This window comes from Antennarius striatus, chromosome 14, assembly GCF_040054535.1.
Source record: "Antennarius striatus isolate MH-2024 chromosome 14, ASM4005453v1, whole genome shotgun sequence".
Taxonomy (NCBI): domain Eukaryota; kingdom Metazoa; phylum Chordata; class Actinopteri; order Lophiiformes; family Antennariidae; genus Antennarius; species Antennarius striatus.
Window position 1 is genome coordinate 17,024,967 of NC_090789.1, and position 26,118 is coordinate 17,051,084.

General features: G+C 41.3%; 1 protein-coding gene across 7 annotated transcripts in view; it reads right to left on the bottom strand.

Moving 5' to 3' along the window:
- Positions 1 to 26,118, bottom strand: part of LOC137606968 (zinc finger MYM-type protein 4-like) — a 37,573-nt gene that overhangs the window by 4,316 nt on the left and 7,139 nt on the right. For 6 of the 7 annotated variants that reach the window (XM_068332335.1, XM_068332334.1, XM_068332333.1 and 3 more), the window contains 28 exons: positions 25,852 to 25,923; positions 23,306 to 25,055; positions 22,910 to 23,014; positions 21,270 to 21,938; positions 20,844 to 20,926; positions 20,454 to 20,606; positions 19,619 to 19,779; positions 18,752 to 18,911; positions 18,457 to 18,651; positions 17,845 to 17,986; positions 17,244 to 17,290; positions 16,891 to 17,135; positions 15,984 to 16,173; positions 15,304 to 15,507; positions 11,417 to 11,567; positions 11,054 to 11,112; positions 10,878 to 10,967; positions 10,056 to 10,250; positions 8,955 to 9,105; positions 8,692 to 8,807; positions 8,144 to 8,260; positions 4,509 to 4,659; positions 4,230 to 4,402; positions 2,335 to 2,470; positions 1,417 to 1,601; positions 1,158 to 1,275; positions 987 to 1,078; positions 564 to 771 (listed from right to left, as the gene is read on the bottom strand). In XM_068332335.1, the coding sequence (XP_068188436.1) occupies positions 564 to 771; positions 987 to 1,078; positions 1,158 to 1,275; positions 1,417 to 1,601; positions 2,335 to 2,470; positions 4,230 to 4,402; positions 4,509 to 4,659; positions 8,144 to 8,260; positions 8,692 to 8,807; positions 8,955 to 9,105; positions 10,056 to 10,250; positions 10,878 to 10,967; positions 11,054 to 11,112; positions 11,417 to 11,567; positions 15,304 to 15,507; positions 15,984 to 16,173; positions 16,891 to 17,135; positions 17,244 to 17,290; positions 17,845 to 17,986; positions 18,457 to 18,651; positions 18,752 to 18,911; positions 19,619 to 19,779; positions 20,454 to 20,606; positions 20,844 to 20,926; positions 21,270 to 21,938; positions 22,910 to 23,014; positions 23,306 to 25,055; positions 25,852 to 25,923 (6,118 nt within the window). Of the gene's footprint in view, positions 1 to 563; positions 772 to 986; positions 1,079 to 1,157; positions 1,276 to 1,416; positions 1,602 to 2,334; positions 2,471 to 4,229; positions 4,403 to 4,508; positions 4,660 to 8,143; positions 8,261 to 8,691; positions 8,808 to 8,954; positions 9,106 to 10,055; positions 10,251 to 10,877; positions 10,968 to 11,053; positions 11,113 to 11,416; positions 11,568 to 13,146; positions 14,336 to 15,303; positions 15,508 to 15,983; positions 16,174 to 16,890; positions 17,136 to 17,243; positions 17,291 to 17,844; positions 17,987 to 18,456; positions 18,652 to 18,751; positions 18,912 to 19,618; positions 19,780 to 20,453; positions 20,607 to 20,843; positions 20,927 to 21,269; positions 21,939 to 22,909; positions 23,015 to 23,305; positions 25,056 to 25,851; positions 25,924 to 26,118 lie in introns of those variants that run through there. The other variant, XM_068332339.1, reaches the window with a different exon arrangement.

Here is a 26,118-nt window from a genome sequence, read left to right on the forward strand (position 1 = left end):
TGGGGTGTCAGGGACATGGAGTTGTGTTGGAAAGCCATCAAATATATTTGTGTATATTGGGGGACCTCTCAGGATACTGGTAACTGGTACCAACTGGAAGTCTGATGGTTCACCACTTTTGTGTTTTTTTCTTACATTACAATATTTTACACATTATAAGGTGCACTGGACTATACGGCGCACCTTCAATGAACAGTCTATTTGAAACCCTTTTCATTTTAAAGGCGCACTGAATTATAAGGTACATCTGATTATAAGGTGCACCTTCAATGAATGGCCTATTTCAAAACTTTTTTCACAAATAAGGCCCACTGGATTATAAGGTGCACTGTCGGTTTTTATGAAAATTGAAGGCTTTTAGATGCACCTTATAGTGCAGAAAATACTGTATTTGTTCAGAGATCTGCAAACACAGCAAAACTCTAATTCTGAACTTGTACCACAAACAAGGGAAGAAGAGCTGAATCACTTTTACAGTAAACTGTTGATTCAACTCTTTCTTTCCTTCCTCAAGTTAAAGTGTCATGAATCTAACTTTACTTTGCAGGGGTCAAATGATATACCGTTGGGAACATGGGCATCTTGTCTGTGTTGCCCTTCTGTCACCGCTTTGTCGTGTCTGTCCTCCTTCTCTTGCTTTTCATCTGAAGTGTTCTTCATTTCAGACTTGAGGTTCTCCTCCAGGGGGTCCACTTGGTTCTGCTCTGTCATTGGTTTCACAGTTAGATCGGGGCCACCAGACGTCACAGGAATACACACAGGAAAAGGCAGCTGCAATTAGGGAAAGAAAGTGTGTAAGATCTGGGCCTAGCATATGAAGGTTCAAATCCCAACCAAATGAAATGATTTTCAGTTCATGGTTAAACGTTTATGTTCTAATATCACCTGCTGTATGGCAGGAAAAGAAAATCAGAGACAGAGAGCCAGCCACGGCTGGTGGTTCAAGACGGCTGATTTTTTTTACGTGTCAGAGGTGTTTTACATACGGGTACAGGAAGGCAAACATGCTTTGGTATGAGCAGAGGCACAGGAACATAGACCGGCACAGGGACAGGCAGGACTCCGGGTCCGATGTTGTCTGAACATGAAAAAAGAAACCAAATCAAATTTCACAGCGCTGAAAATCGAAGCATGAACATTCCTGAAGTGAACGGTACCTGTCTGTGTTTTGGTATTGGTGGTTTGTGTGGCACAGGACACTCCTTTGTTATGGGCCAGTGGTGCACACAGCATGGACTTGTTCTTCAGCTCCTTGTAGACTGTCTGAACACTGACCTGAAAAACACAAATAATAGAAGCAGCTTCAGCAACATAGAAATTAAGATTCTATCTCAGCTAAATAAAACCACGTGCTTAGCAGACAGTGATAGTTTATGACAAAGGAAAAACGTATGTGAACGTCTGAAGCAAACTTACATGTCCAACAGCTTTTGATGGAACGTCTGGGACAGAGACTGGACCGTGTCTCTCAGAGTCTGTACCTTGCTGTTTAGAGCGGCCTGCAGCTCTGGCTCGTTCGGCCAAAGCAGCAGCGAGTGAGATAACGTTAGTGATGACTGGGAAGGACTTGGATGTGTCAGCGGGCCTCTGAGGTGAGGATTCTGTTGGCAGGAGAAGAGTCTGCAGCTGAGTGACCTGCGGAAAATCGCTAGGGATCCTCTGGAAGATCCAGTAGCACACAGCAAAATCTAACCAGGATTCTGTCATCAGGCCCCTTTCTCTCATGAAGAAAGTTCTGCTTGCATTTTCCCCCTGAAAGAGCCAGTTTTTATTCATGTTTTCTGAAGATGTTAATGTTTTTTTACTTGAAGTGTAGGCCTTCAGTTCTTTCGACTGGGACCTCCTTAATTTATGAGAACAAATTATACAGCTCTGTTTGCACTTTATTTTTAATTCTCAGGTTTGTGTGTTCTTCAATCTAAATTTATTTGCCTGGGTCTATTATTTATGGTAAAAGAGCTTGCTGCGCACTCAGTCAAACGTATCCTGCATTGAAAATTGATAATAAATGAAAATGTGGACAAACTGGACTTGGGTTCGGACCTTTTACTGAAAGGAAATTTTAATAACTGGACCTCCGTGACTTTTAATTGAATACCGCTGTTCTATTGTCTCTGCCTGAGGATGGTTTACTCCTTAAGCTCATTTATCTCTGAATCCTGACATCTGACAGCTGTTTCCTAAGTAAGAGCTGAGATATTTTGTACACCACCTGCCCACCAGCACAGAAACATAGTTAGCCATTAGCTAGGGAAGAAGCAGTTGTCTCTAATAGGCTCACAACCTCACCTTGAAAGCTGGTTACAGTAGAGTCAACACAACAACAAACCGTACCTGTATCGACTACCTGGATGTTTTTGCTGCAAAAATGCAGGAGACATTTCAGGTCACAGAAGTGTTTGACATCCCTCAGCAGGGCAAGGCTCTGCGTCAGCTTCCCCTGGCGACTACAGGTATCACACTGAGCAGCCTGGGAACATCAAGAAGGGATGAGTTGACATTTAGTTGACACTTACTTTCATTACTTGTTCTTTTCTTCTTCTCCCTCCGCCAAGCCGTCTCTACAACGGCCCGTTTACACACAACACCTGCTTATAGATTCTTTCAAGACGAGAACAAACATCTGGGACCTGGATCCATCCAGAGGTTTGATTCAACAGTCAGCAATTCCTATTGCTCTAGAAGTATTCTTTCCAAATGGTTTTCATCTGAGAAATCTGTCATTATTGTTGAGTTAAACAATCTTCCCATCTCACAGGATCTACTCCAAAATATAGAGGTTCATTTTTAGGGATACAATCCTCCCCTCTACCCTGTTTAAAGGTAATCCACTGACTAGCATTCTGAAAAAACATTACAATATTTTCTGCACTATAAGGCGCACCTTTAATGAATTGTTTATTTTATAATTTATTCCATATATAAGGCGCACCTGATTATAAGGCGCATATAATAAAAAAAACATTAAAATAGATTTAAAAAAACTAGTGGCTGTAGTTGCGCTATCCGTCCACTAGCTAGAGCATTCATGACTGTGAGTACCTTTAGACAGCTGTGAATGGCCCTATAGTTATTTCACTTTGCCATTTTAGAAAGAAGTCAACACGCTAATTAAAAAACCTGACATTCAAAAACGGTTAATATACTGTATTAACTTCTTGAGTATTCGCTATGGACCCCAAGAAAGTGACGTAGAGCAATAGATCATAGAAAAGCATGAAAAAGGGATGCTTTTGGTTGATCTCCCCAAAGAATATGGCCGTAATGCATCTGCAGTCGCCACGTTATTAAAACAAAAGGAAGTTTAAGGAGTTTAAGGCATTGTGTGGGTGGTTGGAGAAGTTCAAAAGGAGGACTGGAATTCACTCTGTTGTTCATGGTGGGGCAAGAGGGCATGAACCAAAGAGGGCAAAAAACAATGAGGACAGCAGTTAAAAGGTAAAACATTTTTATTCTTTACTCCATTTTTTCTTACATTATGCACAACTCTCATTAATTGTGTAATAATCTAATTGTAACATGTATTTGTTACATGTTTTGATGCATTATTATGCTTTATAAAACATTTATGTCGGAATTTTTGGGGGCTTGGAACGGATTGGGACATTTGCATGGAAAACATGTCTCTACTTACATAATTTTCTACTTATGTAATTTCTTCCGGAACCAGTTAATTTCGTAAGTAGAGGTATCACTGTATAGGCTTTTAAGTGCGCCTTACAGTGCGGAAAATACTGTACTTTTTTTACTGATCCAATCCAAACTTGACTAAGATTCTCCCACAGCATGCCCAACCACCCTACCACTCTTAAGAAAAAGTGATTGGAGGAATTTATTTAGTCCTACTAACAGAAGCGAAGACACTATCTTGTTGTTGGAGATGAGCGTTTGGAAATTCTGAAAATTTAATTAAATGATTGGTCAATAATAGGAACAAATCCTCTGGTGATCACTCATCTAAACCTTAATCATCTATTTGATTTGGCACGACATGAATGACAGAACGGCGCTGTTATTTACAGTACATGGAGGTATAAAGTCATGGATTCCAGATGCTCCGCAGAGATAAGACCGAACAGGCTTTTTAAAGATATATTTTCTGTATCAGTAATTTAAAATCCTAGTTTTATTTAAATTCCACCCCTTCTTACATAACACATGTCCTAAAAACAGAAGTGGGTTTTATTTTATCTGCCACACTCTGTATGGTGCCTCATCGCTCTACTCACCTGAGAGAGGAGCTTTGTGTGCTTTGAGCGACATTCTTCAGAGCAGAACTTCTCCATTTTGCGTTTATGTTGTCCAGCCACCACTGTCTTAGAGATGCAGTGGCAGTAAGCACACGACTTGCAGTATTTTCCCCAACTTTTCTCCAACACCTGGTAAAAAAGCTCCCTACAGCCTAGAAAGAAACCAAGATCTACATGAACCCAAAGTCGGTCCTTCTTTCATTTCTTGCTCCCCTTCTTTTGTCTGTTATGATTCGTTTTTCTGTGTGAATGTTTTACCACCACTGCAGAAGTAGCAGGTCTTCTTTCCCATCCTCTTGCTGTCGTTGATGATCCTGACATTCTTACAATGTTCACACTTTCCCGTGATCTTGTTGGTCCTTTTGAACTCTTCAGAACAGGTGAGGCTGCACACCAAATGAATTATGTCCTGTGCACAAGCACACAAAAAACAAACACTCCAGTTTAGAAGTCTTTACACACACAAGGAAGTCAACAAGAGACCACTTATTCAATTACAATTCATAAGCCAAGGATCAGCCGACCACGATTATCTTGATCTTCTTCTTTTCCTTTCCACTTTTCCCTTCAGGGGTCGCCACAGCGAATCAATTGTTTCCATCTAACCCCGTCTTCTGCATCCTCTTCTCTCACACCAACTACCTTCATGTCCTATTTCATTCATTCATTCATTTTCTACAGCTTCATCCTCCGTAGCGGGTCACAGGGAGCTGGAGCCTAACTCAGCTGACATAGGGTGTGAGGCAGGGGACACTCCGGGCACGACGCCAGTGCACTGCGGAGCCACACAAAGACTGATAACCATGCACACACACACTCACTCCTACAGGCAATTTGGGACCGGCCAATCAACCTGAAGCGCATGCTTTTGGAGGTGGGAGGAAGCCAGAGAACCCAGAGATAACCCACGCAGACACAGGGAGAGCATGCGAACTCGGCACAGAGCGGGACTCGAACCCGAACCCACCTTGCTGTGAGGTGACAGCGCTACCACTGCACCACCGTGCCGCCCTGCCCTCTTTCACTACATCCATAAACCTCCTCTTTGGTCTTCCTCTAGGCCTCCTGCCTAGCAGTTCATAACTCAGCATCCTTCTACCAATACAGTCAAACCTCGGTTTTCAAATGCTTCTGTTCTCGACCAAATCGGTTTTCAACCAGAAAATCCGAGAATTTTACGTCTCTGAACTCAACCAAAATTCGGCTCTTGACCAAACCGAAAGAAGCCGAGCGTACCTGAACGCGACTCACTTGGGAGCTGAGTGAACTGCCCAGGATGCTTCCTCCGTAGCGCATTCGTGTTCATAGTTCGATAGGATATCTTTTATTAAAATAAAACACAGTGTCTATTTCTACCCTTTTGATTTATGGTAAACCGTATACAGTGTAGTTTATGGTGTAAAATAGTTTAAAAAAAACTGGAACAGATTAAAATTATTTACATTAATTATAATGGGAAAAATAGTTTCGGATTTCGAACAACTCGCTTTTCGAACAGCCTTCTGGAACGGATTATGTTCGAAAACCGAGGGTTGACTGTATATTCACAATCTCTCCTCTGGACATGTCCAAACCATCTCAGTCTGGCCTCTCTGACTTAACTCCAAAACCTCTAACATGTGCTGTCCCTCTGATATACTCCTTCCTTATCCTATCCATCCTGGTCACTCCCAGAGAGAACCTCAGCATCTTCATCTCTGCTACCTCCAGCTCTGTCTCCTGTCTTTTCCTCAGTGACACTGTCTCTAGACCAAACAACATCGCTGGTCTCACCACAGTTTTGTACACCTTTCCTTTCATTTTAGCTGAAACTCTTCTATCACACATCACACCTGACACTTCCTCCACCCGTTCCATCCTGCCTGTACACGCTTCTTCACCTCTTTTCCACACTCTCCATTGCTCTGGACTATTGACCATAAGTACAGTGCGCCCTCGTTCGTTGAGGTTAATGCGTTCCAGGAACCACACGCGCTTGAGGATTCGATTGAGATCGCAATCTATTTATCTTATTATTTAGGGTAATTTAAACGGTAATGAACCCTCCCAATACTGATATTAAACCACCTTCTATCTGTATTACCTTTTCCCTCACTCTTATCGACTGTTAAAGCCCTTTTGTGTCTCAGGAAAGCCAAGACTGATGGAACAACTGATGGAACACTTCCGGATGCTGTCAGCCCATAGAATGCACATACAGTATCACGTGTCTGCCGACCAAAAATCCGCGATGTGGAGTCGCAATCATTGATGCGTGATGGCGCACTGTACTTAAAATCCTCCACCTTCTTGATCTCTTCTCCCTGTAACCTCACTCTTCCACTTGGGTCCCTCTCATTCACACACATGTACTCTGTCTTATTGCGGCTAACCTTCATTCCTCTCCTTTCCAGGACAAACCTCCACCTCTCTAGCTTCTCCTCCACCTGTTCCCTGCTCTCACTACAGATCACAATGTCATCTGCAAACATCATAGTCCATGGAGATTCCTGTCTAACCTCGTCTGTCAGCCTGTCCATCACCATAGTGAACAAGAAGGGGCTCAGAGCTGATCCCTGATGCAGTCCCACCTCCACCTTGAACTCCTATGTCACACCTACAGCACACCTCACCACTGTCTTACAGTCCTCATACATGTCCTGCACCGGTCTCACATACTTCTCTGTCACTCCAGACTTCCTCATACAATACCACAGTTCCTCTCTGGGCACCCTGTCATAAGCTTTCTCCAGATCTACAAAAACACAATGCAACTCCCTCTGGCCTTCTCTGTACTTCTCTATCAACATCCTCAAAGCAAATACTGCATCTGTAGTAATCTTTTTTGGCATGAAACCATACATACATCATTTTCCTCGTTCGCCAGCTCTTCAGAGTACTCTTTACATCACACTACTGGCACCTGTCAATACACTTCCATCTCTATCCTTAATCACCCTAACCTGCTGCACGTCCTTCCCATCTCTGTCTCTGTCTTGCCAACCGGTATAGATCAGTCTCTCCCTCCTTATTGTCTAACCCAGCATACAAGTCATCATAAGCTTCTTGTTTTGCCTTTGCTACCTCTACCTTCACCTTACTCTGCATCTCCCTGTACTCCTGTCTACTCTCCTCAGTCCTCTCAGTGTCCCACTTCTACTTAGCTAACCTCTTTCTCTTTATACACTCATGTACCTCCTCATTCCACCACCAAGTCTCCTTGTGTACTTTCCTTCTAGATGACACACCAAGTACTCTCCTACCTGTCTCCCTGATCACACTAGCTGTACTTGTCCAGTCATCTGGAAGCACCTCCTGACCACCTATAGTCTATCTTAACTCATTCCTAACAACACTCTTCCTTTTTCAGCTTCCACCATTTCGTCCTCTGCTCTGCATTTTTTCTCTCCTCATCTTCCTCACCACCAGAGTCATCCTACACACCACCATCCTATGCTGTTTGGCTACACTCTCACCAACCACTACTTTGCAGTCACTGATCTCCTTCAGATTACACTGTCTACACAAGAAGAAGTCTACCTGTGTGCTCCTACCTCCAGTCTTATAGGTCACCCTATGTTCCTGCCTCTTCTGGAAGAAAGTATTCACTATAGCCATTTCCATGCTTTTTGCAAAGTCAACCATCATCTGTCCTTCTGCATTCCTCTCCTGGATACCAAACCTGCCCATCACCTCCTCATCACCTCTGTTTCCTTCACCAACATGTCCATTGAAGTCTGCACCAATGACAACTCTCTCACTTCTAGGCATGCTCTGCATCACTTCACCAAAGTCCAACCAGAATTTCTCCTTCTCCTCCAGCTCACGTCCTACCTGCGGAGCATACCCACTAACAATATTGAACATCAACACAGATTATCTTGATGTTTACGTTAAAATCAGAGCCAACACACCTTTGTCTCGATGATCTTGGGTGCAGCGGATAAAACGCACTGACACTGTGCACAAGGCAATTCCTCTGGGGTTTGGCTGGAGACTGCAGTCTGGGAGGGGGCAGAATTCTGGGTCTCCTACAGCACAAAAATAACATCCACGGTTTTAAACTTGCAGTTTAAATGTGCAGACAGATTACAATTATCAGTAACAACAGGACTGTCACCCAATTTAAGTGTAAGGCAACAAAAGTCTACTCTAATTAATTGATAAACAAATTTAAGCGATAGGACTGACAAAAACCTATAATGATACCATTATAAACATAATTTAAGACATAATAAGCTGGACGAAGTGGGTTGAGAAAATGAATGAAAAAAACAAAAAAACAGAATGAATGCCTTGTTTCATCACTCCAGAGAACCTCAACACATAAAGTGGTGTGACGTAAAGAAACGTAAAAAAGGACACCATTCTTCCTGGTGATTCCCAGGAAGAGTTATTCACAACAAGTGTTCACCTATTAAGTGAAGCAATTTATTGAGTAAATTTAAACAGGGTGAATTACCTGGAACGCCATGGCACAGGATTGAGTGCAAAAGTTTCTGATGGAGTCGTCTGACATGGCGAGGTGCCAGGCGGGGACTGTAGCCTTACCGCAATTGTCACAAATGAACTGAACACCTGTTGAGAAGAAGAGACCAGGATAGAAACTTGGTCACATGGTAAAATTACAAACACTAATGTCACACAAAAAGACACACATGAACCTTGGTGTAGTACAAAAAGAAAAGAAAAAAAGAAAAATAGCACAAACTGTGACTGCGGTACCTGAAGCACAAACAGCCTGGATCTTCGACGCCTTCACGCAGCTGCTGGAACAGAAGAGCTCCACCACATCCTCACTGTTCTTGTTTTCGACCATGTTCACCACTAAACAGTAGGTGGCACACACGGGACACGGCTGCAGCGTTCTGAGGTTCTGTGAGACAATCAAAATGGCACTGAGACGACATTAAGACCAGGCATTCACTGATACTGGTACATGCAACAAAATCAGTGGAAAACACAGAATGGTGACATAAATATAGACTAGTTTATTCTTTTATAGTTGCTGGTACAGTTGTAGTATTTTTGTGTTCCATTTTAAAGGGGAAAAAAAGCCTGTTTAAATCTTCCACCTTACAAAGCCAAACATTTCTATTGGTTCTCAGAGGAGTTCTGAAGTATTAGAATTATATCTTTTTTTGTCACTTTCCTTTTATCACAATTTTGGGTTAGTAACAAAACATAACACAATTATAAAACTACAAAACAGGGGTGAAAAAGACAAACTTTAAAGAACAAAAAAATAAAAATAAAAAATAAGATAAATTAGATCACTAGATTCTGATTGCTTTTTCACAAGCTACTAACACAATTTAATTTAAATGATCTTATTACGTTCTTCCAGCAGTATAACCTCCAAACACGTGATGATGTAGTTGTTTGTTGTGACCTCCAGATTTACAACCACTTGTCCTCAGAAATCTTCTCACCCAGCTCCCAGTTCAGTTTTACGTATGAAGTTGAATTGCTTTGTCAAAAACATCACTCAGTTGCAGGTATCTAAACAGATCTTCATTACTCAGCTCATACTTTCATTTAATCTCTGAAAATTCATGAAGTTCCCATTTTTAATTACTGTACATATTCCCGTTATAAATTCAAATTTCAGTGAGATGGGAATAAGTGTAAACACACTGCTTTTACAACCATGGTGGAATGAACTATATAATAAATTTACATAGCTTAACTTCTTAAACCTTTCCCTCTGCTGTCCAGACAAGTGAGTTTCCTGTAGTTATACGATCTGTGACCTATCTTCCTTTAATTTAGTCATTACTTTTTGATGACTCACATGGTTATTTAAGCCACTAGTATTTAACATACCTGTTTGAACTGTGCCATACATTCTGCGCTGCACATTTTCTTGCTGCCTTCTTTCATCGTGAGCATGACGGGTGAGCGGCAGTGGGAGTGACAGTTGTCACAGATGGACATGTTGTTCATGTTGCAGAAGCGGTGATTACATGGGTCGCTACAGATCCTGTCGACACCATCTTGCTGAATGATTTCATGTTTGCTCTGTAGGCGGAAAAGAAAAGGACAAGGTGTCACTTATGATTCATGAAAACCTGGAAAACAAGTGGAAGTCAGACGATTGTCACAGCAGGCAGGTGATATCATTATTACAGTACAGAAACATGAAACACACGGGTCTTAAAATGCAATCCCTGCTGCACACGCTGCAATGCGAATATGATGTGACTGGAACAATGGGAATCATGAGCTGAGAAAGGGAATGATAGGAATCAAAGACCCAAGAACAAAGCAATAACCTACCTTAAGACTAGGGTCCTTATACTTAACTCGCGGCACCCTGCTTAAAAAAAAAAAAATCCTCGGACCCTACAGTGCATCCGAGCTGTCCTAAAAGGTACCTGACTAAAAATAAACATCACGATGATGTAGCAAAACATAGGGAATTTGCAACAATTCTATTAATAAAGTTTGACTGACTGACTTATCTCAGTGTTCCCTAACCACTGTGCCGTGGGAAATAACCCACTTTTCACTTAATTAGTCTAAATAATGCCATTGTTGAGTGTCATTGCTGTAATCTGGATTCTAGTGCCGGTAACAATTTTATTAGTCTGCAGAAACACACGGAGAAAACTTTTATGGGAAGCAGCATAAAGGTGAATGAAAGACCTGATCGACTTTCAGCTCATCCTTGTTGTCTTCTGTTAGTGTGGAGAAGGAGTTGTTCTGGTTGTACTCTTCATCATTTGGTTCTTCTTTCTTGTGGAGGAATGAAAAGAGTCAGACTGATGATCTGTGTTTACGACCTGTGACAACTAACTTCAGTAGATCATTATTGCACTCACCACATTCAGTAGTACTGGCTTCACTTCTTCAGTGTCCTTGTCTACTGCAGGGTTTCTTTCTATAAAGAAATTAAAAGTCAGACAAAGTCTACAGGTGGAGACCGTCCAAACACCAGAAACACATTCTGCCTAACATTCAGCTGTGTGTGAATAATAACAGCATTTAATTAAATACACAGATGACAATTAAGAAAGAAGGTTCCGTTATCTGTATTCAGTCAGCAGCCAATGGGATGGCCCAAAAAACATTGTCTTGTAAGCTGCTGTCAAAGGTCAAACATTGTCTTCTAATTCAGTGGAGCCCACTGAAGGCTGTGGAAACAGAGGTAGAGTGGGTGATGTAAACACAACTGAGGGTCGTACCTGACCCACTGAAACACTGAGCCTTGTGCAGCAGCAAACATCTGGTACTACAGAAGAAATCCAACCAGCCTTCTTCACTTTTACTTTCAATCATGTCTGACATCCGATGGGTTGTCATGCATGTGCGGCACATCTGAGGAGCCTCAACTTTCTGAAATGAAACAACAAAAGAGAAGCAGAAAAGTCAAGCAGTGACGCACGGTGACTATTCAGACACTCAGGCAGAAATTTTGCCATCAAACCTGCCGTCTTCCCTCTCAGGTAGCTGTTCAGCAGTGATGCTGGCTGTCATGACAACAAAGTAGATACCGTATTTTTCGGATTATACGTCGCTCCGGATTATAAATCGCACCAGCCAAACAACGCATAATTAAGTAGGAAAAAACATATAAGTCACACTGGAGTATAAGTCGTATTTTTGGGGGAAATTTATTTGATAAAATCCAACACCAAAAACATGCATGTCATCTTGAAAGGCAGTTTAAAATAAAAATAAAATAGAGAACAACAGGCTGAATAAGTGTACAGTATACTAATGTTACATGACTGACATGCCTGTTAATGTCAGTAACGACGTAACATATTTAGTTATTCAGATAACTCTGGCATAAAGAACATGCTAACAAGTTTACCAAACTATCAGTTTCACTCCAAATCACTAAATCCAATGAAATCTTCATCCTCGGTGTCACTTTTAAACAACTCCCCCAACTCAGGGCAGACGATGCTCTGATTCCTCTTCTACGTCACTTACGTCAGACTCATCGTCAGTTGCAGTTCCAATTATTCCAGCCTTTCTGAATCCCGACAGGATGGTTTCGGTTGTCACTGAAGCCCATGCTTTGTCGATCCATTCAATGACTTCCAGGAAAGTTGCATGGCGCATTCTCCCGGTTGCTGTGAAGCTGTGCTCTCCATCCATCATCCACTGCTTCCACAGGTTACGGAAGACTGCCTTAAAGCTCCTATTCACGGAGATATCAAGTGGCTGGAGTATTTTGGTTAAGCCTTCAGGGATGATGGCAGGTATGGAGTTGAAAACTTTTAATTTATTTTTGAACTGTGGCATGATGTGCGCTCTCATGCTATCCATCACAAGCAGAGCTTTACGTGCTCTCAAGAAGCCATCCGGTTGCTTAGTATAGCACTTTGAAAGCCATAAGTTCAGCGTTTCTTGATCCATCCACCCTTTGCCATTCGCGGCAACTGCAACTGAGGAGGATTGGATTTTTGGCATGGTTTTTCGTTTGAACATGACCATTGGTGGCAATTTTGATCCATCTCCACAACATGCCAGCACCACTGTGAAGTGTGATTTCTCATGACCAGTTGTGGTAACACCAAGAATGTCCTCCCGCAAAGTCATTTATATTCATCTCCTTGGCAACTACCTGGGCGTGGAGACGCAGCTGCACTGTTGACAAACCTCTCCCAGCAGCACGTTGTTCAAGCACCCATGCGCAAACTCGATCCTCCAATTGCGGAATATGATTTTCTTTTCGGTGCCATTTTTGTTCAGCCCTTCTCAGTTGTTTTTATAAATTACCGGCACTGTTGAAATTATCAATACAGGCCTAGAGCGCCCTCTTGCGGTTTAGTGTGGAAAATAACATGTGAAATGATATAATAATGTGTTAATAATTTCACACATACATCGCACCAGAGTATAAGTCGCACCCCCGGCCAAACTATGAAAAAACCTGCGATTTATAATCCGAAAAATACGGTACCTTAGTCCACGCATCCACGATCCATTCAAGTACGGTGGCGTAATTCGCCCGGCGCTGCCTCCCGGTCCTGGATAAGGTGCGCCCGCCGTTGCTCGTCCATCGCTCCCACGCCGCTCGCAGCTTCTTGATGGCCCTGATCACACCAACGTCCAGGGGTTGGGGTTCTCGTCTTAGTCCTCTCGGGACGATAGCAAGCTCCAAACTCGTTTGCGTCGCCGGGTTTTCCGCAGTAGTGATGTGGGAGTCGCAGGTCAATAAAGACGGTGACGCGTGGAGAAAGCCCTCTGGTGTCTCTCCAGACACCTCTCTCAGCCACTCTCTCCTCTCCTCGTCCATCCAGCCCTCAATGGTGAGTGGAAACTCTAATTTTGGCAGCGTGTTTCTGTTCTCGTACCAGGTCGTGAGCGTGGATACCGTGCTGGTCCCCTCCTCCACAGGGGTGTCAGGAGGGAGGCAGACCTCGTCCACGTCGGTGATGTGGTCGGGATGCATCTGTGTGTCCATGATGTCGTCGGTGAGGAAGGTCGTCTCCTCTTCAACATCCGGTGGCGGCTGCTGCTCCACGCGAGTCGGTCCGCGGATGTTGAGATGACGCCTCTTCATAAAACGATCGCACCAAGACGGACCTCCCTGAAAGTGTTCGATATTCATGTCCCGGGCCATCGTCACTGCCTTCAGGCGGAGGGTGACCGTGGAGACGCGTCTCCCGGCTGCTCTTTCCTCCAGAAACCATTGCTCGAGTCGGTTTTCCAGCTCCGGCCACCTCGCCTTGTTTCCGCGGAAGCTCCGTCGCGTCTCTTTAACCTGGCGCAGTTCCCCCTCCTGCTTCCTCCACTTCCGAACCATGGATTCGTTGATGAGGAACGCTCTGGCGGCGGCTCTGTTCCCGTTCGCAGCCGCGTAGCTGATGGCCTGGAGCTTGAACTGCGCATCGTAAGCGTACCTCTTCGCTGAAGCCATTTTCGGGGGTCTTTAACCAAACAAAAGTGGTTCTGCAGCGAACCGGTGGTAAAGGTGAGCCCACCTACCGGAAGTGGAGGTCAGCGGAGCGGAAGTAAGCCGAGCTGCCGTTCTCCAATTACCTCATCGCTGCAAGCGTACGACGTGACGTATTTACGTCCCTTTGACGGAGAAAATAAGCCCACAACAACGTTTGTACAGAATATAGGGCGCACCTTGTTAAAAGGCGCACGTCAATTTTTGTGGATATTAAAATATTTTGTTTTAGATAAACAATGAAACACCAGATTACACTGTTTAAATTATAAAATATTATCAATATGTTATGTTGTAAAAATATATACAAATTCTTTTTCTATTTTCTTAATCTGCCAATGGAAAATAAAACTTTTACTCAATTTCACATTTATCTCCAACAAGTCCTTCTTTCAACTCCTTACTGTAGCTAATACTTGGTGGGGTTTTTTTGGCAGCAGTGGCTCAGCGGTAGAGCAGGCGCCCTATGGTTAGAGATCGGCGTTTTGAATTCCGCTCCTGCCTGGCCACCTGAGTGTGAGCTGACAGTGGGAGGTGTCAGTTCACTTCCCAACCAGTGCCGAGGCGCCCTTGAGCAACACGCAATCCGCCTAACAAGCTGCTCAATTGGGGCGCATCTCGAAGTTACTGCCCGTCACTCTACCTCCCCCTGTACTGTTGTGTGTACTAACTGCATGCCTACAGGCCCCTTGTGTGTTATAGTTGTGTTTCAGGGGTTTGGACACAACCTTGTATCCAACACAAATATGTACAACTGAGTGTAAAAATAATTTTCTCATTGGGGATAAAAAAGTGCACTATCTTCTCCATTCTTTTTTAAAAAAATAACCCCTATCTACATAGTACTGGTGCTGCTTGATGGTTGACTACATGAGTCATGATTTTAATTCTAAAGTGGAAATCAATTCATAAATAAACAGTAAATCTAAGGTGTTCATTCTTACCACCCTTGACTTTAGAGAAACCAGTTAAAAGAAATGTGCTTTTTTGGGGTCTACACATTTTCCTATTTGTTCAACAAATTATCTTAATTTGGACGTAGCCCAAGTGAAGCACATTAAAAACAAGGTGGTTGTTTTGTCTTGAAGTTACTGTCTTAATAATAATTAGAAAGTGTAAACGCTTGTTGTCAGGACAGTGATATAGATGTTTTTTCTGCACCTCTTTGAACTTGAGCAGACATTCCTCAGTGCAGATGGTTTTGCTGCTGTCTTCCATCATCAGTGTGAGGTGCGTCTCAGGGCAGACGGTGGAGCAGACATCACAGATGAAAATGGGCAGGTTGTTGACTCTGTGGTAGTTGACGTAGCAGGTACTGCTGCAAAGTCTGTGATTCAAACCATCCAGTTTCACCTCAAATTTACACTGGGGATAGCAAAAAGCATAAACAGTTACTACAGGGATATTCCTGTATACACAACAATAAAATAAATGATTTTATATTGTGTTGTAACTGTGATTATTTTAAAGACAAGGCTCTTCATTTTTTTCATGCACTTCACTGTAGAAAAACAAAGAACTTCAACACTTGTCTGCTGCCTGCAAAATGTTTCACAAACAAAAAAATCCCTTGACTGTTGTTGAGTCAAGTGTGAATCGCTTTTGTTCTAATACCTGTGCTTACTGATGAGACTGGACATTAAGGATATCCTCTCCTTTATGAGGAATGAACGACAAGACAGGCTCAGCTGGCTGGTCCTGAATCACTGACCACATGGTTTTAAAAATGTCCACATGAAAGTCGTTTAACTTCTATTGTTACCTGTAATCCACCCTGTCTGTGCTACATCACACGTGTCTTGTGTACATAAATCACACAGGCCAACCCAGAACTTTCTTACTATGTCCAGTTCGTTGCACATCTTGCAGGTCATCTGAGGTCCCGCTGGAGGTGCTGGAGTTCGGGGCTTAAGGGGAGCCATTTTCCTCTTGGAGTTGACAGAGTTCAGACAAGCATTGCTGCACAATTCTCTGCTGATTCCTGACTCGTCCACAGGAGCGAGGATCATTTTATTAGGATGCCTTATCACCCTGACATGAAAAGATCCACATGACAATGGGTCAGTTAGCAGCACAAACTAACTAAAACTAGATGTGATTATTTGAGAGACTATAAAATGTAAGAGATTTCTAGGTATATAATATTGTACAAGGCTTAGGTGATTGTACACCCTTTTTCCTGGAAAACAAAATTAACCTAAATTCATAATAAAATCCTCTGCCTCATCTGTTTAGTTAGAACTGCCGGTACGAGCCTCCAGATTGGCTCTTTCTTTCTGTAATGTCTACAGTACTACACAAATGATGAGGATGAAGAAAAAAATGTTTTCATCCTGCCATGTGCTTTTTTTCCAACTAACTAGGTTTGTTATTGCAAAAAATAAATTTTGCCCTACCTCTGGGGTCTTTGCCCCCCAAAGGTCAAATCCTAGAATCCTAGTATAAATAGCAAAAGATCTCATTCATAACTGTATCATCACAAAGACATATAAAATCACCAAATTCTCGTAATTTAGAAGATGAACAAAAAAATGTCTTTTCTCTTTATATTCTCTGTTGCATTGAACGGTTGTTAAATTTCCAAACTTTTATAAAACGTCTGGAAAGTAACTGTCTTCAATTTGGATTCATTTGTAAGTAAATGTTGACTCTCAACCCCTTCTTCTGTCTCTACAAAACAAAAAAAATCCTGAATTAAATCACTGAATGAAATAAGACAGAAGTGGCAGAAAGACAAACCACACTTACTGAAAGCAGTTGTAGCACTTTTTGGTGAATAATTTGATGTGAGGATTATTTTCAGAAATACAAGAAGTGGAACAAAACACATCTTTGGATTTCTTGGTGCGATAGACAATCTCTGCACATCCCACTTTCTTTTTGCACTGGCAGCATGTCGTCCCATTGATGGAAAAGGTGATTCTTGGTGTGTCCAGTACAGGAGCTGCTTCTGTTCTGTTTGGAATAGTGTCCGGAGTCACACTTTCGTCCTCCTGCGGGATGATGCGTAGATATTGTACAGTTAGAAGCTGTCAGTGATCAAACATTAATTCTGTTTACTTGGACTGAGTCTCTCAATTTAATATAGAACATTTACTCACAGTCAACTGAGAGTCTCTTTTCCCCTGAACCACATAACCAATATTTTCTGTAGAAAGAAATCAGAAGGGGATGATGAGCATGGATGTGTTAGTAGAACACATCAAAAACATATCTGTTAGCAATACATTCTCAGTGTGCACAGTCATAGTATACACTAGAATTTATGAGGCCAGAGATGTTGGGATTGACTTTAGTTCAGTCACTACTAACGTTGTTGAATGGATGTAATTATCACTATGTTTGAAAAAATCCAAATAAAATATCTAAGACACAAAGAAAAAGATTCAAAAGGGAACATGTTAAAATCAGTGGATAAAACACATTTGTCTAATTCATCAATCAATGTTCAGACCAACAATGAGGCAGAAGCAGCCATTTATCAAATTCAAAGAAATCAAATCCCTGATGCAGCAAAACCTCGACTCAGTTCACCTAGTAATGTTATGATGTAAATATCGTGCTTCAACTATTTACTTTCCACACATCAAGATCCGAGTACAGTATTGTCTTGTACCTCGACACGTGTCACTCCTCATCTCGTTGTCCATGGAATTATGTTTTATGTACACTGACAATTAAACTTTATTAATTGATTCATACCTTCGTGCGCCTGCTTATATGACACCACACAAGTCTCCTGGCAGAAGAGCTCCACCGTGTCATCACTGGTTTTGTACTGAACCATCCCCGACACTGGTTGGACTTTCCGGCACATCTTGCACAAGTGTGATGTATTCATTTTCTGATTGATAATAGAAAAATATAATAGAAATTCAGATACATTATAAAACGTTTTTCCCGGGAGCGTCAGGACTAGTTAGACCAGTAACTATCAGCTGGTTTACCAGAGGCATTTCTCTGTGTCTCAAGTACACACCATCACCTTTGTTCTTCAGTACAGACACCTGGTCTGTGACTTTGTAATTAATTGTAAAGACAACCCATGAATACAACTTTATCCCACTAATAAGAAGCACTGAAGCAGCCAAAGCCAAACTCAGCTGTTTGTCTGCTATCACCGAACAATGAATGAACGATGGGACCTGCTGAGGACCTTCCTTAGTTGATGTTCATTTCACAGAAATGAGTACATTGTTACTGCATACTCAGCCTTCGTATTTTTGAAAGTAACAGACAGAAACAGTTAAACAGATTCCTCTGTCTATTTGACATTTTTACATTGAAGTGACCATAATCTTCATATTTCTGCACCTCCTTGAACTCCTTCAAACACGTGTCACTGCAGATGAATTTGGTCTCGTCCTCCAGCTTCAGCTTCAGCGGTTTGTCAGAGCAGGAGGCGTCACAGTTGCCACAGACAGCCATGTTGTCCCGGCAGAAAACTTTCAGGCAGGAGACGTTGCAAAACTTGTGGACAGTGTTATTTAGGGTCAACTCACATGAGGCCTAGAGAAAATGACGACACAGGAGCAGTGAGTATGGTGGGTGAGATTGGACAATGATAATCCAAAGCAAATTAAAAAAAAAAAAAAGCATTTCTGCTTACAATGCAGGACTTCCCACACATTTTGCAGGTTGGCTGTGGAGGTTGTGGGGAGACAGCACTGGACTTAAAAGCAGACAGACACATCACACTACAGAAGTCTTTCATGGTTCCCTTGTCATTAACTGTAGCCATGATGACATCCAGAGGCTCGAGCGCCTCCCTGACAGAACGAGAGATGATGGAGAGGTGAGTTTCAATAAATAACTACTGTTAATTTATTGAATGATTTTTGACATAAAAAGTTAAAAAAGAGAGACAGAGCGTTGTGCAGGAATGTGGGAGAATATCTGCACAAACTGTGAGTGGGGGAAACCTAAAACCCTGGTGAGGGTTTCAGGTTTCAGGTTTTCGGCTGCTGTCAGCAGGGACAACTCCTTTAGCATTTTCCTGGACATATTGTCTCTGTGAGTGGTAGATCTAGATCCTCTGACTCCTGCCTTTTTCCACTTCTTGAAAAGCTCCCCAAAGTTTTGGAATCTGTTTTGCTTGACTATCTTCCCTAGGCTGTGTTCACCTTTTACGTATTTGCTCAAACTTGATATGAAATATTTTAATATTTTCAGATCTGTTTTGTCTGTTTCTTTGATCTGTAGACTGAAGTTATACAAATCTACCATCATTTCTGGATCATAAGCCTTTCCTTTTCTTTCTCATGCTTTGAGACCGGATCTCGTTCTCGTTTGAGATACGTGTTTGGGTTTTTTCAGAATTTAGAGGTTTTGGGGATTTTTTTAAAGGCTGGAATGGATTTAAATTATTCTAGTCCTTTCAAATGGGGAAGTGTTTGACTTAAAAGCCTGTCATGCTTCATCAGTGGGTAAGATCAGTAGTGTTATATTTCAAGATAGAGTGAGTGTTCAGACTCACTTAAAGCAGTAATAACAGGTCTTGGTGGCTGGTGTGTTTACAGGAAAAAAAGCAAACAGGCAGGCTTTTGAACAGAAGACATCCTTGAATCCCTTCTTCTGGAAGGCGGTCTGGCCTTGTAACATATACTTATTGCAGTGTGGGCAGGTCACCAGCAGCTCCTGATGTATAAAAAAATGATGAAGAACAGATTATTTCTTTTGTCAATTTACATTTTGCTTTTTCTTGTTTCTTTTCTTTTAAATTTATGTACATCTGTCTAAAACTGAAACAGTTCACCCAAAAATGTAATGGAGTCATTATTGTCTTAGTATATAATAATAATGATACTCTTGGCACAAAATACTCCTGGAAATTCACCCTGAAACATATTGTCCACATTCTACAAAACAACTGGAGAATGTAAATAAACAACTAAATCCAAATATGAAGTGACTTCATACAGCTTGAATGATGCCCTCCCTACTCATTCCTCATCTGAACTGCTTATTCTGACTTCAGAGAAATTCAGAGAATGTTTATGTGCGTTGTGATTACAGTATTTTCCGCACTATAAGGCGCACATGAAAGCCTTTAATTTTCTCAAAAACCGACAGTGTGGCTTATAATCCAGTGGGCCTTATTTGTGAAAAAAGTTTTGAAATAGGCCATTCATTGAAGGTGCACCTTATAATCAAATGCACCTTATAATCTAGTGCGCCTTTTATATGAGAAAGGTTTAAAATAGGCCATTCATTGAAGGTGCGCCTTATAATCCAGTGTGATTTATAGTGCAGAAAATACTGTATTCATTATTATGTCTTTATGTTTTCAGCTTAGGAGTGAGTTTTCCTACCTTTTTTTTTCGTTTTTTCAAATCTTTGGACAAGGTGGATGATGCTGGAGCCTTGTTGTTGTCTTCAAGGCTGGGATGATCTGTTGCTGGCCAATGAACAGATGTACAAAAAGATGGCAGATGGGAAATGTGGATTGGAGTTTGCAAATTGTCCTTTAAAAAAAAAAAACAACCCAGGAGTGAAAACTGTGATTCCTGATCATAAAATTATTGCAATTTATGTTCAAAAGGATAATCAGGTATTTTTGAGACTTTATGTTCTTTAAATGTATAATTTCTAGGTGTCTTTAATTCAAAATAAGATGAAAAAACAAACCGCTCCATAAGTTGTCTATTCTCATATTTTGAACTGAACTTTTAAAAAATGAAATTGCATGACATCGGACTCACAATGTCCAGTTTTTGGAGACATATCTTCACTTCTTTCATTCCAGTCAGCTGACAGTTTGCAGCTGATAATTTGTTGTTCTTTCCTTCAAATGAAATCAATGAAATCAAAAGCAGGCTTAAAACTATATTCTTGAAATACAATTAAAATACAGATAACGCATGTGTGGATGGACTTTTAGAACACTTTGAACTGAAAGGTGTGATTTCCTTGAGCACCACCTACAGCTTTCATTGGAAAATCTTGAAAATTGGATGGATGCTGAAGATCTCATGAAAATTAAGTCTTACATCTTTTGAAATCCCCAGATTTTACCTTTGGAACATCTAATAGGTCAAAGTTTAAAACCTTCTAGTGTTTTACTTTGAAATATTCTACACTTAACATAGCCTCAGACATTTTCTCTACAGGGAACAGATGAGTTTTACCTTTCTCCCAGGTGGCAGAGGAACTTCTGCTTTCTGTATCCAAATTTTTTCTGTGTTCCTCTTCTTCTACTGGATCTTTCTCCACATAGTTCTCTGCACCAGAATCCATGGCATCACCATTGTCTGCACCAGAATCCATTGCATCACCATTGTCTGAACCAGAATCCATGGCGTCTTCATTGTCTGCACCAGAATCCATGGCGTCTTCATTGTCTGCACCAGAACCCAGGGCGTCTCCATTGTCTGCACCAGAACCCAGGGTGTCTCCATTGTCTGCACCAGAATCCATGGCGTCTTCATTGTCTGCACCAGTGCTGTGACTGTGAGGCGAGCTAACCTTCTGAACATGAGGGCCATCATCCTCCTCTTTTTTTGGGTCATTTTCGCCATCATTATCCTCATCGCTGTCAATGTCAAATTCCACATTCATCTCCTCCTCCTCATCAGAGAAACTCATCTTTGTCACATCGTCGTTGCTACAAGACTGTGCATTTCTAGGCTCATTGACACTGTGGCTCACAGATGTTTCCTCAGACTTCTTATTCTTCTCTGTGTTTTCCTCGTCATTTAGATCAAGTGCTTTTTTTACGCTCTCTTGCTTTTTGTTTTTGCTCTGGCCAGACTTCTTTGAGGAGGTAGCCTTTTTCACACTTGATGTGGAGGTTAAACCTATAGAGGACATAAGGATACAGCAATGTTAGAAGATTTTCAACACTGTTCTTGTTTGCCGTCTACATTTAAATCCGCCATTACATTTCTACTAAACCAGAACTGCCACACACTACCCTCTTAATTTAGTTCTGTTGGGTTTCTATTGAATAAATATAAGCTACATAATAAGTTGATTTTGAGTCAATAAAAGTAGACTAGACATTTCTCATCTATATGTTATAGTTCACTATTGTTGAATGAAAAACCTCAGTTTTGTAAGTTCATTACAGCATTTTCTCCTTCAGCTTCTGGTAATCCAACATTTATAGTTTAAAGCTCTATGTTGACTGTACAGGTAACATAAAATTAGAACATCTGATCTGGGGCAGCAGTAGCTCTTGGGCTGGGGATCGGAAGTCGCTGGTGAGACCCGGGTGGGCAAAAACATCTGGAGTGTGTGCTGGCAGTGGGAGGTGCCCTTGAGCAAGACACAGTGCCGCCTACAAGCTGCTCACTTGGGCACACCACAAAGTAGCTGCGCTTTGCTCTTGCCTCCCACTCTATAAAATTGCTGCTTACAGGCTCCTGGTGTGTGTGTCAGTGTGTGTTTGTTTCAGGGGCCTGTACACACACATGTATTGTCTATGTATGTTTCAAAAACACACACAGTAAAAGTGAAAAGATAATTTCCCCATGGGGACAATAAAGTGTATTTATTCTTCTAATTTGTTAGCATTATTTCTTTGTTGAGTACATCTTCACACCAGAAAGGAAAATGAAAATTGTGTTTTTGTTCTAATAACAGTCAAGGAGTTATTACAAATAAATAAAGGAATGGATTTAAAGTTTCTGAGACGACTCCAGATTGTCACCATCTTCTCAAATATGGTCAAAGTCTCAAATTAATGCTGAAGACACCTTCCAATGCAACACAATCTTGACTATAAGAAATTATTATGTTGTTGTATCGAATGTGCAGGTTGTGTTACCAGTTCCACCACTACTGAAGATCTCTGCCAGCAGAGGAGACGCTTTGTTCACCACAGATCGTCTTCTGTTTGTGTTCTCCTGCTTCACATCAGGCTCCAGCTCATCTTCAAAAGGAAAGCAAGAAATGTGTGTATTTACTACACCATTAGGACTGTCTGATATGGTCTAGATTAAACATTAAGCATTGTAAAAGTCATCTTGAATTAGTTGTTCTGCACATGGCATTTCTTTCTTTACAACAAAAAGCCAGTAAACAAGTACTCAAGCCAAGATTTATAATATCAACACCATAGCTCTGCAGATGCAATGAATATTTTTTGTTTTGTGAACTAACACAATGCAGTTATTGACACCTAATATAAATCTTTATTTGTATAACTGAACTGGACACATACCTGCAATCTCAATTTCTTCCAGAGACTTTCCTTTGAAGCTTTCGAGTGACCCATTCTTTGCTGCTGAGAGTAACTTTAAGATTTTTGCGACATCGACAGCTGCCTCTGGCGTCTGATAATACTCTTTGTCGGTTTTGATGTTGTGGCCCAGCAGTTTGGCTAGCTCTCCCAGCTCTTCATTGGTCAGGCTAAGAATGTGGAAAACTCTTGTGACATGTTCACGAAAAAACTCAGATCTGAGCTTCTCTTTGTTTTTTGCAGCACATCGACTTATGAACATGCTGACAAATGCTTGTCCATGACAGACACTGTTGGACGAGTCAGCAGGTTTGGCAAATAAAAACGGATTGTTTTCAAGTACTCCACAAGCTTCTCTTTTGTTTGCAAGGAGTGTTACTGCATTGAGCAGTTCAGGGGTCAGAGAAATGGTAACTTTTTTACCCTTGGTGTTCAAGACATCGATCTTCAAATAGTGCTTTGACAAAAATTGTTCAAATGGTGACTGGGAAACAACAGCGTCTTCGGAGCTCCCCATCTCTTTCCTTTCATTGAAGGACTTGAAGGTTATTCTTGAAATATCTGCAGTCTTTTGATTTAAGATGGACACATGAGCAAGAGTCAGTCTGAGAAGAGCAAGGTAGGCCTGAGGGATTTCATATAAGGACAGACTCTGGACTGCCGATGCTGTTGTCTCCACCAAGTGCTGATACAAAATTTGCACATCGTGTACGAAAGGTATGGTGCTCACGTTGGGTGAGTAAGGGATTCTCCATTCGTTTTCGCACAATTTTATGAATGTCTCTGCTTCACGTATCGTCTGTTTTTCGGCATCTTCTTTCAAAGCCTTGGCATATGTAATGCATCCCATTTTCTCTAGCGAATCTGCCACAGCCTTCAAAACCCCAGAAGACCGATACGACTTCTTCTCTTCATTGAAACCAGCGATCTCTCTGACGCATCCAACCAGTCTGCTGAAGTTCTGGGGTTTAACAGCTTCTTCAAAGCTGCAGATTGATTTTTTCTTCAATATTAAGAGTAGTCTTTCCATATGTCTCAGTCGGGACTTGATGTGGTCATTTGATTGAGATTTCTTTGGGGTTTTTTTACTCGTGAGGCAACACCACTGTGCCAGGTGCAACATAAGGGGATCGTTTGAAAATGCAGATTTGGTCTCATCGTTCTTCAAGGTTTCTAACAGCTTGCTCACATCTTCTGACATTTCTCTGCGATCTGTTGACTCCGCAGCAGCAATCAAAGCTGAGATGTTTTTGTTGCGACGTCTTTTTTTCACTGAGTTCTTAGACATACACTTTTTCATGTGGAGCCAGGCTTCCGTCCTTCTGCACATGCGTTTGCAGTAAGTACAGTGTGCAAATAGCCTATCCTTTGTGGACTCTTTCAGCTTTCCACAGCCACTTTTCAAGACCTCCTCATTATGTTTGTCATTTCCTCGTTGTCGCAACTCATCCAAACGCATATGTCGCTCCTTTGAGGATGGGGGTAAAGCAAACACCTCAGCTATTTCTGGGACTTTTTTTCTATGGGTGTAAAGGTGACGAGACATTTGAGGTTTTAAAGCCCCACAAACGTAACAATAATGCCTTTGCAATTTGTGTAAATGAGCTCTAGCATCTTCATCAGAGCTAAAAAAATCAGAGATGTCATCGGCCTCTTTACTACTGGGTTCACAGTTGGGTGCTTCCTCTTCATCACTGTCATAGTCTGCAGAGGCTTCTGCTGAGTCGTCAACCTACGAATATGTAAAGTCATATTTCACACTTTATCTGGCCAAACACAATAAAATTACAGTAATCTAGTATTGCCACTGTATATCCATGGTAACTCTTTATGTTTCTTAATTTCTATACACCACTGATATGAGTATAAAAAATTATATACAATTCATAGCAACAAGTTGTTCTGCAGAATAAAGAATCGTAACAGACGTGTTACTGAAAATGTACTGATCTTTGTCTTCACTTTTAGAAATCTCCACCAGCATGAGGAATGTGTAGAAAACACAAACACTGAATGAACAGCAGTTCAACTATCAAAAGTTATGACATTACTGAGGAGACACACATCATCTACTGCAAACCCCTCAACTCATATCCAAAAATCAAGCTGATGCAGTCAAAGACATTTGGGAAAATAATATTTAAAAAAGCACTTTTAGATGATGAGTAGACTGAAAGTCCAGCTATAAGCTCTGGACAGGTCAAGAGAAAAATTCAGCACAAATTTCCTCCTTACCCTTTAGTATTTTTAGCTATCTGCTGTTCCTATTAAATTAAGTTCTCAAGTGACTTGCGTGAGTGTGCAGGTGGCAATTAACTTTTTTTTCTTGGTGTATTGAATTGTGAATTATGACCATCAGATTACAAACATTCTGAGATTTCATACACCAAACAATCATAAAAAAATATAGTTGGTAGGTCAGATATGAACAATATCTAAAAACTATTTGGTAAAGTCAATGAAGCCATTCCTAACTCTAAAATACCAGATCTACTTGGTGTTGAATAAAAATAACAAATAACACCTACATTTTCATGTTCTAGTGAAGACGCAGCAGCATTTGTGTCTCTTTGTGATGTATTCAGCTCTTCAATGGATTCCTGTAAATGCAAAGTGGATGGAACATTCATGTGAACACGTTCGCTATAAAACATGTAGTAATGGAAGTCACACTGTGATGGACAGAGAAGGTTCTTATAGAGGCTGTAATGTACATGATATTATACCAGGTGTTCATTACACAACTTGTTAGTTTTAGATCTAAAAATTCAAGCAGTGCACAACAACAGTTCTGT